This window comes from Rhinopithecus roxellana, chromosome 12, assembly GCF_007565055.1.
Source record: "Rhinopithecus roxellana isolate Shanxi Qingling chromosome 12, ASM756505v1, whole genome shotgun sequence".
Lineage (NCBI taxonomy): Eukaryota > Metazoa > Chordata > Mammalia > Primates > Cercopithecidae > Rhinopithecus > Rhinopithecus roxellana.
In genome coordinates this window covers 119958428-119971565 of record NC_044560.1, presented here as the reverse complement: position 1 = coordinate 119971565, position 13138 = coordinate 119958428, and the positions used below count along the sequence as shown (strand labels likewise).

At 40.7% G+C, this 13138-nt stretch overlaps 1 protein-coding gene and 1 long non-coding RNA gene across 5 annotated transcripts in view; one reads left to right on the top strand and one right to left on the bottom strand.

Moving 5' to 3' along the window:
- Positions 1-13138, top strand: part of LOC104680928 (paternally-expressed gene 3 protein) — a 72460-nt gene that overhangs the window by 38221 nt on the left and 21101 nt on the right. For all 4 annotated transcript variants that reach the window (XM_030913358.1, XM_030913356.1, XM_030913357.1 and 1 more), the window contains one exon: positions 12079-12158. In XM_030913358.1, coding sequence (XP_030769218.1) covers positions 12079-12158 — 80 coding nt within the window. The remainder of the gene's footprint in view (positions 1-12078; positions 12159-13138) is intronic.
- Positions 1567-12105, bottom strand: LOC104680927. The gene is made up of 3 exons (XR_750523.1): positions 11951-12105; positions 10731-10984; positions 1567-3211 (listed from the first exon to the last, which is right to left on the bottom strand). It is a non-coding gene; the product is annotated as an uncharacterized LOC104680927 (long non-coding RNA).

The window sequence follows — 13138 nt, the reverse complement described above, 5'->3', positions numbered from 1 at the left end:
CTTAATAATATACAAAATTCCTTTTATAAATTTTTTTCCACAGACTTGATCATGACTTTTACAGACCATCTATGACATGCTTGGACCTTTTGATTTGTTCTATAATACCTCTTTTAAAATAATTGGTCATTTTATTTTAGGACAAAACTTTACCACATGAAATCCTTTTCTTATATAAAATTATTTTCTTTTCTTACCAAAAATACATATTTATGTCTACAAATCTTTTCTCTCTCTCTCTCTCTTTCTCTCTCTTACTCGTTCTTTTCTACCTTTTAAAATAAATAACTTTTAAATAACCTCTAAACTACATAAAATTATTGTTATCTCAATAAAAATACAACTTACAGAGTTATATATTATTGCAATTCTTACTTTTAGTAAACTTAAATTTTAGTGAAAACTCAGGAAGCAATAAATCTTGAACTGTTTATCAGATGTTAGCATTTTATAGCTGAAACCATTCTATAATTTTTAGAAACATGTTTTTTTTCATATTATAACCCATTTTTAATTGGAAAACACCCCCAACATCTAATGGGTATTTATTATTCAATTCAAAATAATTATAAGATTTTACATGACATGAAAAGTTTGTCTACAAGCACTTTTCCCATTTATATGTACTTAGTTCTTTTTTTTTTTTTTTTTTTTTTTTTTGAGACGGAGTCTCCTCTGCCGCCCAGGCTGGAGTGCAGTGGCCGGATCTCAGCTCACTGCAAGCTCCGCCTCCTGGGTTTATGCCATTCTCCTGCCTCAGCCTCCCGAGTAGCTGGGACTACAGGCGCCTGCCACCTCACCCAGCTAGTTTTTTGTATTTTTTTTTTTTAGTAGAAATGGGGTTTCACCATGTTAGCCAGGATGGTCTCGATCTCCTGACCTCGTGATCTGCCCGTCTCGGCCTCCCAAAGTGCTGGGATTACAGGCTTGAGCCACCGCACCCGGCCTCATTTTTTTTTAAGGATTCTTTCTTTTCTATTGTGAGGTCAAATTTACATACATCAAAACATACAAATCTTAAGGATATTATTCAATGAGTTTTGGAAAATATGTACACCTGTGTAACTCAAATCTCTATTAATATACAAAACAATATTGTCAATCCCAAAATTCCCTCATGCTGCTCATCAATCAGTCTCCAACTCTATCTCATCAGAGGCAACCACCAATTTATTTTCACCACACATTAGTTTTGCTTGTTGTAGAATTAGCATGAATGGAATGACACAGCATGCATTCTTTGTGTAACTCTTCTTTCACTCAGAATGTTTTTCTATATTCATCCATTTTATTGCATGTATAGGCAGTTTGTTCCTTTTTTGCTGAGTAGTATTCCATCACATGAACCTACCATACTTTGGTTATTTTTTCTCCTATTGATTGTCACCTGGGCTGTTTCCAGATTTTTGGCTATTATGAATATAGCTGCTAAGAACATTCATGTACAAGTTTTTTTTTTGTTTTTTGTTTTTTGGGTTTTTTTTTTTTTTTTTTTTGCATATGTGGCCATATGTTTTTATTTCACTTGGGTAAATACTTAAAAATGAAATCACTGGATCATGTAGCAGGTATATGTTTAGGGTTTTTTTTTATTTCCAACTTTTATTTTAAGGTCAGGGGTACATGTCAGGATGTGTAGGTTTGTTACATAGATGTGTGCCATAGTGGTTTGCTGCACAGATCATTCCATCCTGTAGGTATTAAGCCCAGCAGGCATTATCTATTCTTCCCAATGCTCTCCCTCTCACTCCACACCCTGCAACAGGCCCCAGTGTGTATCGTTCCCCACCATGTGTCTGTGTGTTCTCATCATTCAGCTCCCACTTATAAGTGAGAACATGTGGTATTTGCTTTTCTGTTCCTGCGTTAATTTGCTGAGGATAATGGCTTCTGGTTCCATCCAGGTCCCTGCAAAAGACATGATCTTGATCATTTTTATGGCTGCATGTTATTCCTTGGTATATATATACCACATTTCCTTTATCAAGTCTGTCGTTGATGGGCATTTAGGTTGATTCCATGGTTTTGCTATTTTGCAATGAACATGCACATGTATCTTTATAACAGAATGATTTATATTCCTCTGGGTATATACCCAGTAATAAGAGTGCTGGGTCAGATGGTATTTCTTCCCCTAGGTCTTTAAGGAATCACCACACTGTCTTCCAAAATGATAGAACTAATTTACACTCCAACCAACAGTATAAAAGTGTTCATTTTTCTTCACAACCTTGCTATCATCTGTTGTTTTATGACCCTTAAGTAATAGCCATTCTGACTGGTGTGAGATGCTATCTCATTGTGGTTTTCATGTGCATTTCTCTAATGATCAGTGGTGTTGAGCTTTTGTTTTAAAAAATGTTCGTTGCCTACATAAATGTCTTCTTTTGAGAAGTGTCTGTCCATGTCCTTTACCCACTTTTTAATGGCGTTGTTTTTTTCCTGTAAATTTGTTTAAGTTCCTTGTAGACACTGGATATTATACTTTTGTCAGATGGATATATTGCAAAAATTTTTCTCCCATGCTGTAGGTTGTCTATTCACTCTGATGATAGTTTCTTTTGCTGTACAGAAGCTTTTTAGTTTAATTAGATTCCATTTGTCAATTTTTGCTTTTGTTGCTACTGCTTTTGGCATCTTTGTCATGAAATCTTTGCTTGTACCCATGTGCTGAATGGTATTGCCTAGATTTTCTTCTAGGGTTTCTATAGTTTGGGTTTTTACATTTAAGTCTTTAATCCATCTTGAGTTGATTTTTGTATATGGTGTAAGGAGGGGCTCCAGTTTCAACTTTCTGCATATGGCTAGCCAGTTCTCCCCACACCATTTATTAAATAGGGACTCCCTTCCCCATTGCTTGTTTTTGTCACATGCGCGCACACACACACAAACATCCAAAAGCTTTTACCTCAGAATTTTAGCCATGAGATAGCAATACAAACTCACCATTGTATAAAGATAGCTGCATCCAAATTATTTCTAATAAAATTGGAACCTGTTCACATGGTTAAACTTTGTTTGCCCTGATAAGTAATTCAATGAAAGCTGTGGACCAAAAGCAAAGCAGTCTTCATGGTAGTTTTGATTGTAAAAACTTCTTTTTCATTTTTTTCTTCAGTTTCAGACAAGTTTCCAGTATTGCCATTTCAGTTAGACCATAAATAATAAGTGTTATTTCAGCATCAGCAACTTAATAACAGCAGATTCAAAGCTGGCAGAGAAGAAAATAAGGAAGATACAGAGCTTTAGAAGACTCTTAACTCTGTAGTAGCAGATTGACCATTTAAGCTCTAAATTGTCCTTACTGTGCACAAAACCAATATTGACCATTGCACTCAGGCATCCGTGGTGTCTTATTGAGGTCAGTGGGCATCACTGGCACCCTGTCTCAGGTAGTCTCCCATAGGTACCTTAACCTCGTAATGGAGATTTCTTCCAATCCCCCACAAGTGATCCCTTAACCTCACAGCCTCTAAATTGTCCTCCTTTTGGTAGAGCAGCCAAGGCCACCTTGTCTTTAGGGCCTCAGGGAGGAGGAAGAGGAGGAGGAGGAGGAGGGAAAGGAGGAGGAGGAGAAGAAAGAGGTACTTTTAAGAAGGGGAGAATCCAAGTTCCTCCAGTGCATGGAAACTGGCATGTAGGAGGTTTTCACAGGCATAAGAGAACAAACTCTAAGAGGAATAAACAGAAAGAAATAGAAAAGAACACACACACGTAAAAGACTTGCTGGCGCAGGTCATTTCCTGGTTCTGTAGTCTACACTGTCAACCCTTCAGTTCCTCTCTCACCTTTCTAAGGACAGTTTTCTTTAAATCAATGTAATAATAAATTTTGTCATGCTTTTGGCTCACCCTCACATAGTCACAACTTATTTATTTATTTATTTATTTATTTATTTATTTATTTATTTATTATTTGAGACATAGTCTCACTCTGTTGCCCAGGCTGGAGTGCAGTGGCACGATCTCAGCTCACTGCAACTTCCACCTCCTGGGTTCAAGCCATTCTCATGCCTCAACCTCCTGAGTAGCTAGGTCTACAAGCATGCGCCACCACACCCAGCTATTTTTTTAAAAAAATATTTTTAGTAGAGAGGAAGTTTCACCATGTTGATTAGGCTGGTCTCAAACTCTTGACCTCAGGTCATCTGCCTGCCTCGGCCTCCCAAAGTGCTGGGATTACAGGTGTGAGCCACCATGCCTGGCCGAGCCACTGTTCCCGGCCTCTTTAAATCAAAAGAGTAATAAATTTTGTCATGCTTTCAGCTCACCCTCACGTAGTCACAGCTTAGTTTAATCTTTATGTAGACAAGACTCCTAAAATCTTAAAACAAAGATGGTGTGTTCGTCTGCTTGCTTTCTGATGACGCCCTACTCTGTAATGGAATAGCTTCTAATAAACTTGCCTTTTTCACCGTGCTCTGTGACTTACCTTGAATTCCTTCCTGTGCGAGATCCAAGAACCCTCTTTTGGGATTTGGATCAAGACCCTTTTCTTTCATTTGCCTGCTGTTTGTCCCACTCATCCTGGGCATATGGTCAGCCTCCCTGCCCCTCACTGCCTGGGGGAACCTTTAGTGGACTCACTGAGCAAGCTCGCCTCACTTGCCCATGGGTGAGCAGCCAGATGGGAAGCTTTGCTTGGTCATTCCTGGGCCTAGAGGACCGACCCACTGTCCAGCGGGGATCAGCCTCCAGCTTTGAGGTTTGGGCATGAGTGGGGCCAACCTGCAGCAGGGGCATCCAGCTTGGGGGGCTCCACTGTTCTGTCACTCCAGCCTGGGTGACAGAGTGAGACATCATCTCTAACAAAGTTAAAAAAAAAAAAAAGGAAAAGAAAAATTTGGAAGAAAATTCCACCAAGTTCCAAAATCCACAATTTAAATTTGCCATGTGTGCTGTGTACTGTCAAATCCACAAGAATGATGTGTAGGTACTGTACTAGGTAATGTAAGTAATCTAGAGATGAATTAAAGTATGCCTAAGTATGTGCATAGATTATATGCAAATACTATGCCATTTTACATGAGCCTTCAGTGTGCACAAAATTTGATATCCTGGGGGTCCTAAAACAAATCCCCCAAGAATACTGAGGGAAGCGTTACACACATACACATATACATTCCTTCTACAAGTATAAAGAAACATTGGTGTGACACTTTGGATCAGTTACAGTGGTTACCTATGTTTTTGGGGTAAAATTTTGGTGAATGGTGCACACGTGGTGTGAGGAACGGTTTTCACTGACTACCGCGTATTTTCAAATGTTTGAAATTATCTAGTTTATTATTTTTTATTTAAACCACTTATCCTCAAGTTCTAAGTAACATATTAACTCTCCAAAACTTACGTAAGGCATTAGTTTTTTTGTTTTTTTTGTTTTTGTTTTTTTGAGACGGAGTCTTGCTCTGTCGCCCAGGCTGGAGTGCAGTGACGCGATCTTGGCGCACTGCAACCTCCGCCTCCCGGGTTCAAGCAATTCTGCTGCCTCAGCCTCTCGAGTAAGCTGGGGTTACAGGCGCCCACTGTTTGGACGAAGAGAGGCAAGATGGCGCAGTTTCGGGTTCTTCACCGTCAAATTTCCCGCGCCCGGGAAAGACATGGGTCGACTGCGCAGGTGCAACCCGACCTCCGATGGAGAGGAACCAGAACCGCCTAGCCACGCCTACCGCCCCGCCCCCGACCCGCCTATGTACCGCCCACTACCCGCCCACTCCCGGGCCCAGGACATAAAAGCCGCTCCCAGCGGGCGCGCAGTGCGAACTTCCTTGGCCACTCCTCGTACGCTGGACCCAGGAACCTCGTCCGAGAGCGCCGGTGCGAACTTCTTTGGCCCCTGCTCCTGTGCGGACCTAGGAACCTCGCCCGAGAACGCCGGAGCGACTTCGTCGGCCTCCACCGCCGGAGACCGGTGAACCTCGCTCCCTCCTTCACGTTGGCTTGTAAATAAAGTTTTTTTGCCTTGCCTACTTGCCTTTTCTCTGGCATTTGCTCTGGGGGTCGCATTAAAGCAAATCACCCACCACCAACAGAAGGCGTTAGTTTTAAGGAGGAAGGTCACAGGAGCGCCCTCCTTCGTGGCCGCCCTTCTCCTCGCAGTCCCAACCCTGTCCTCGTGTCTCACAGGGCACTTGGCTGCGAGCAACTGTGGTTCCGCAGCCCCTGCAAGCCAGCCACGGCGCATGCACTGCTGGTTTTGGTCAAGGAGTGGAGACGTTCAGTCAGGCCAGGGCGTGAGGCATGCGAGGTGAGTTCACTGGGCCCCGGGGCAGGAGAAAGGCCGGCGCGCGGGCAGCCCAGCCAGCGGCCTGGGCGGGGCTGGGGCCCCAGTGGACGTGAGGGCGCGAGAGGCATCCAGTGCAGGGCAGCGCGCGGCTTCGTGAGGGAGACTCCGCGCCGAGTCCTACTGGGGCCTTGTGGAAAAGCCACTCCAGAGGCGAGGGCTGCGTCTGACTGCCCTAAAATCACTGCCCCTGCAGGGAGGAACCCAGGACCGCCCTGCGCTGGTGGGCCCGGAACTCACCCCAAAGCTGGAGGCTGAGGCCTGAGAATCACTTGAGCCCAGGAGGCAGGGATTGCAGTGAGCCAAGATTGTGCCACTGCACTCCAGCCTGGGCGACTGAAGGAGAGTCTGCCTCAAAAAAAAAAAAAAAGAAAGAAAGAAAAGAAAAAAAGAAACACCCCAATGGAAAGAAGCACAAAGGATGTGAACAATTTATAGTTGGCTAGTAAATCCGAAACAAAGAGAAAGCCGTATTATTAATCAAAAGAAATGTAAAATTAAGGAATAAAATGATATATTTTTAAATCTGGCTAATTGACAACAGATTTCGAGGGATGATAATATTCTTGATTGGCAGAACCAGTTACATAATTTACAGGGCCTAGTGCAAAATGAAAATGTGGGGCTCCTTGTCCAAAAACTTGTGAAAAATTTCAAGAGTGACAGTAAAGCCTTAAACTAGGGCTGTGGGCTTTATAAGAGTGGGGCCCTTGTGACTGCCCTAATTACAAGCCCATGAAGATGGCACTATTGGCTTGTAAGGTGGACTGAGACGTAATCTTACACATTGAGTTTGGAAGAAGTTGGTAGAAGCCGTTGAAAGGAAAATTTGGCAGATTGTGTCAAGAACTTTTAAAAACAGTTTATCCCTTTTGTCTGTGTAATTTGAGAACAAATACTTAGTTTCAGTGATGTTCATTATATTATGATTTATAATAATGGAAAACAAAAATAAATGCTTTCAAATGGAAAAACTGTTAAATTATAGAAATAAAAGGTGTAAGTTTTAGTGGGGAGAAGGAAAGAAAAAAATGTTTCCCCCCAGTGGCATCTTTGTTCATAGTTTCTTAGAGTGAGTGTAGCCTTTATGGAAGGTATGTTTTATTTCTCTGATTACAGAAGAAATGAAGGTTTGTTGTAGAACATCTTGAAGCCAGAAAATAGTTTTGACAGAGAAAGTACAAAATCACCTGTAAAAATTACTTATAATATTACTGTTTGTACTTAACCCACTGGCGTAGTATTTTGGTTTGCCGCCTTTTCTGTGCTTTATATGGTTAAGCATATATTGTTATGTACAGGTTTCCTTTTTCCACTGATACAATGACCTAGATAGATGTTTTCCTACTACTGTAATACAGCTAAAAAATGTTTAGCGAGGCCAGGCGCAGTGGCTCAAGCCTGTAATCCCAGCACTTTGGGAGGCCGAGACGGGCGGATCACGAGGTCAGGAGTTCGAGACCATCCTGGCTAACACGGTGAAACCCTGTCTCTACTAAAAAATGCAAAAAAAGCTAGCCGGGCGAGGTGGCTGGCGCCTGTAGTCCCAGCTACTTGGGAGGCTGAGGCAGGAGAATGGCGTAAACCCGGGAGGCGGAGCTTGCAGTGAGCTGAGATCCGGCCACTGCACTCCAGCCCGGGCGACAGAGCGTGACTCCATCTCAAAAAAAAAAAAAAAAAAAAAATGTTTAGCAAGATATACATACGGAAAAGGGTACAAACCACAAATGTGTAGCTCGGTTTTCAGAAAGTGAATACACTGTGTCCACGTCATTCCTAGCTTTCCAGAAGCCCTCATGGCTGGTTCCAGTCATTACCACTCTTCCCCCTAACAGCAGCCACTATTCTGAATTCTAACACTTTAGGTTTATTTTGCCTGTTTTTGACCTTCGTATAAATGGAATCATATAATATAGACCTTTTTTTTGAGTCTGGTTTCTTTCATTCAACAGCAACTTACATTCGTATTTTTTGTTTAGTGTTCCAGTATACAAATATATCAGCCTACTGTGGCTCTATCTCCTTGCCAACACTTGGTGTTGTCTGACTTTTTCATTTTGGATGTTTTGGAGGGTGTGTAGTGTTACCCTATCAGGGTTTTAATTCCTATATCTCTGATAACTAATGAGGTTTAGCCTTGTTTTATGTTGATTGGCTATTTATAGCTGTCATCTTTTGTGTAATACTTGCTCAGATCACCTCCACTCCACTGTCCAATCATAACACTGCAGGCTAGTTGTAAGTCTCTACGTAATTTCTGCAGTTCCTGAGGTTTCTGTATCCTTTCAGCTGATACAACTCTGCCCACCATCTTCCACAGCATTGTGTACCAGAGCAGCCTGCCTTTAAGAGTAGCTCTGTCTTGTAAAGGGCCAAGGTGTAGAGATGCCGGATGTGACAGGAGTTTCGGATATCTTGAGGAATCCCTACATCTTTTGTATGCGTGGTCAAGAGAAGAAACTAGAAACAGAGACACTGAAAGTTTCTCCTCAAAAGTGGGGATTTTCAGTACCTGTCAGTGAATAGGCCTTATCAAGCTGTGAGCCAAATCCAGGAGTTCTGTTTGCAATGGATGCAGCTGGAGCTCCTCACTAAGGAGCAGATGATAGAGCAACTAGTGCTGGCACAGTTTCTGAGCACCCTGCCAGAGGAGATTTAGACATGGGTTAGGTCAAAACAACCCAAGAACAGCAAAGAGGCAGGAACCATGGTGGCAAACTTTATTCAGGCATGTGAGAAGGAAGGTGAGAAGGAGGAAGCAACTGGCTGCTTCTATTTATTGAATATCTGCTTTATGCCTGGCATATAATAGGAGCTGAATAGAAATTTGTTGAGTGAATGAATGAAAGAATGCATTTTATACATTCAGTCTGATCTGCCTAATCTCATGTGAGATGAAAGAAATTTGGGATTTGGGTTATTTTTAAATTTTTATTTTAAGTTCAGGGGTGCATTTGCAGGTTTATTACATGGGTATATTGGATGATGCTGAAATTTGGGCTTCTAATGATTCTGTCACCCAAGTAGTGAACATAGTACTGGATAGGCGGTTTTTCAACCTTTGCCCTCCTTCCTTCTTACCCCCTTTTGGAATTCTCTGTGTTTATTGTTCCCATCTTAGTGTCCATGTATACCCAATGTTTAGCTCCCACTTAAAAGTGGAAACATGTAGTATTTGGTTTTCTCTTTTTTTTTTTTTTTTTTTTTTTTTTTTTTTTTTTTTTTTTGAGATGGAGTCTTGCTCTGTCACCCAGGGTAGACAGGGTAGAGTGCCGTGGCATGATCTGAGCTCACTGCAACCTCCACCTCCCGGGTTCAAGCAATTCTCCTGCCTAAGCCTCCTGAGTAGCTGGAATTACAGGCGCCCACCACCACACCTGGCTAATTTTTGTATTTTTAGTAGAGACGAAGTTTCACCATGTTGGCCAGGCTGGTCTTGAACTCCTGACCTTGTGATCCACCCACCTCGGCCTCCCAAAATGCTGGAATTATAGGCGTGAGCCACCGCAGATTCTGTGTTAATTTGCGTAGGATAATGGCTTTGGCTGCAACCATATTGCTGCAGAGGACATGATTTCATTCCTTTTTATGCCTGTGTGGGTTTGGTTTTTGCTTTTAACATTTACTATTTCTCTGAGTGTACCAGCTTTGTTCACCTTGCCTCACATTTCTTATCCAGTGTAAACCTTAGTTTCAACACAAAATAACACACACACACTACAAAAACAAATCTCCTGGGATTGCTTGTGGCATTAATATATTAAGTATAAATTTGGGAAAATTGGTCTTTACATTATTTAGTCTTTCTATTCAAGAACAAGAATGATTAGCTAAATTTTAGATGCAAGGGGGCATAAAATGTGGGAGATACAAAGACTGGAAGTTCAACTTCTGCCAAAATTTGACTGGTATCTTAGAAACTCAAGTTATTAGATTAGAGCTAAGGAGGTATTTCTAGAATGAGAGAAGAAAGTCACTGGGTCCTTATAGTCCTTTGAAAAAAGTAATACTAACTAAAAGCAAAGTATTGTTTGGGGCATATATATAGCAAGGGAAAAATGAATACAAACACCAGACCTCAGAGCATAGTTATCTGTAGCGGGAAGGCTGGAGTATGGACATGAAAGAAGCACACAGGCAGATGTAAGTTATTGGGAATGTTCTAGTTTTGGGTTGGATAGTAAATTCACAGGCCTTAATTATACTTAAAAATATAAACAAATGGATTTAAAATAACTATGAGGGCCATGCATGGCTCAATAAAGATAGCATATCATTAACTAAGGATTATGATTAATCCCATTCTGTGCTCCCACATTACTTAAAAGAATTTTAAAAATGCTAACAGTGAACACTTGAGCACTTAGAATGTTTTAATGTATTATCACAGGTGTTCTTTCATGTTAATTCATTTTCTTCTATTAATAGCTCTGTGAAATAGGTATTACCTTCATTTCATAGACCAGGAGCCAGAGGCATAAAGAGGTTGAGTAACTTGACCATGGTTCCACAACTTATAATAATAATTGGCAGTCAGGATTCAGACTTAGGCTGCTGGCTCCAGCATCTGTACTCTTAATCACGGTGTTACAGTGAGTGCCTCATATAGATATAGTGGATGTTGTCCCAGAGGCTAAAAACTTGGCCAGAGGCACTGAGCTATTGATGAAGCTAGAGTTCAGTGAGAAGGAAAGAGAGTTCCCTAGGGTACCAGAAATAAACAACAGATTAATGAAGGGTTTACCCAGAAAAGAATATATAGGCAAGGAAGGCCATCAAGGTTAAGGCTCCTGGAGGGAACGTGGTGGTTGTCTTTTAGATCAGTGAGTGAGAAATAGGTAGGAAAAGCTTAATCATAAGAGCTGTCATTTACCAAACAAAATACCTACTGTGTGCCTTACATATATAATGTTTAATTCTCACAAGAGCCCTTACAGGTATAGTATACTCCCCTTATCTGAGGGGCATACATTCTAACACACTTGAAAGTGTAGATAGTATCAAACCCTATACATACTATGTCTTTTCCTCTACATACATACTTATGATGAAGTTTATTAATTAGACACAGTAAGATATTAACAACAACTAGTTATAAAATGGAACAATTGTAACAGTAGGTTAGCATCACTACTCATGTGCTTTGGGGGCATTATTAAGTAAAATAAGGGCTACGTGAACACAAGCACTGTGATACCATGACAGTTGATCTGATAACCAAGACAGCTAGTAAGTGACTAACAGGTAGGTAGTGTATACAGAGTGGATACACTGATGATTCATGTCCCAAGTGGGACAGAGCAGGAAAGTGTGAGATTGCATCACCAGAATGGCACACAATTTATAACATATGAATTGTTTATTTCTGGAATTTTCCATTCAATATTTTTGACCCCCATTTGACCATGGGTAACTGAAACTGCAGAAAGCAAAACCTCAGATAAGTGGGGACTACTGTATAGGTATTGTCATTATTTCTGCTTTACAGTTGAGAGACAGAGGTTCTGTGGTGATCTTGATTGGACAGTGAGGCCCGAAATGACTGATATGGAGGGAACTTTATTTGGAAGGCATGGGAGCCATTGAAGCATTTAGAGCTGGGAAATAACCAGAGCTCTCTTTTGGAACTTGTTATATTGAGTTGAGAAATGATTTCTGTCTTTCTCACCATAAGAACTCTAGAGCTGCTGTTCCTTCCCATGGCAGGACAGGGTGGCATGAGGGTGGCTGGCCACTGTGTCTGTCAGTGCTGCCAGACAGGACTCAATTCCCTGGTTATTCCTCTCTCCCTTCTAGGTTTCCTTGCTCAGGACTCTGTCCCTGCAGAAAAGAGGAACACAGAGATGTTAGACAATCTGCCATCTGCTGGGCCCCAGGTGAGTCAGGCTTTCCTCTGACATGGTTATCAAATATGGGGATCTTATCTTCCTAATTTGTGGACTTCCTTATTTAATTAAACCACATCCTCATTTCCGTTCAGTTTTTATTTAAATATCACCTTACTGAGCCTTTTTTCTGAGTAATCTAACATTTGTTTATGATTCTTTTTTTTCTTATTTCACCAAGAAAAATCCTTCTGACTCTTTTATCCTCCTTCCTTGCTTTACTTTTCTCTGTTGTACTTATCACCATCCCACATACTATTTATTTAATATTTTTCCTCTTTCTCTGTCTTTTGAATTAATTGTTTACTTTTTTTAGTATTCTATTTTATTTAAAAAAACCCTTATGTGGTTTGCATTATTGTTGTACCCCTTTTTATATATGAGGGAGTGGAAGCAGAAAAGCTAGGTAATATGCTAAAGGTCACACAGCTGTTAAATAATACAATTGAGACATGAACCCAGGCAGTCTGGCTTTAGAGTCCACATTCATAAACCCTTAGTTATTGCTGCCTAATGTAGTGCTGTTACTCCAACTTAGGCTGGCCAGATTTAGCAAGTAAATATACACAATGCCCAAATTAAATTTGAATTTTTGATAAACTGAATAAATTTTTAGCATAAGTATGAAGTTTGAATTTCAGATAAACAATTTTTTTGCATAAGTATGCAATGTTTAAGACATACTTATGTAAAAAACTGTTGTTTATCCAAACTCTTCCAAGCTAAAGGAGCACGTTGTAACCCAATGCAAGGAAGCTAAGAACCTTGAAAAAAGGTTAGAGGAATTGCTAACTATAATAACCACTTTAGAGACAAACATAAATTACCTGATAGAGCTGAAAAACACAGCATGAGAACTTCATGAAGCATACGTAAGTATCAGTAGCAAATCAATCAAGCAGAAGAAAGGTTATCAGAGACTGGAGATCAACTTAATGAAATAAAGCATGAAAACAAGATTAGAGAAAAAA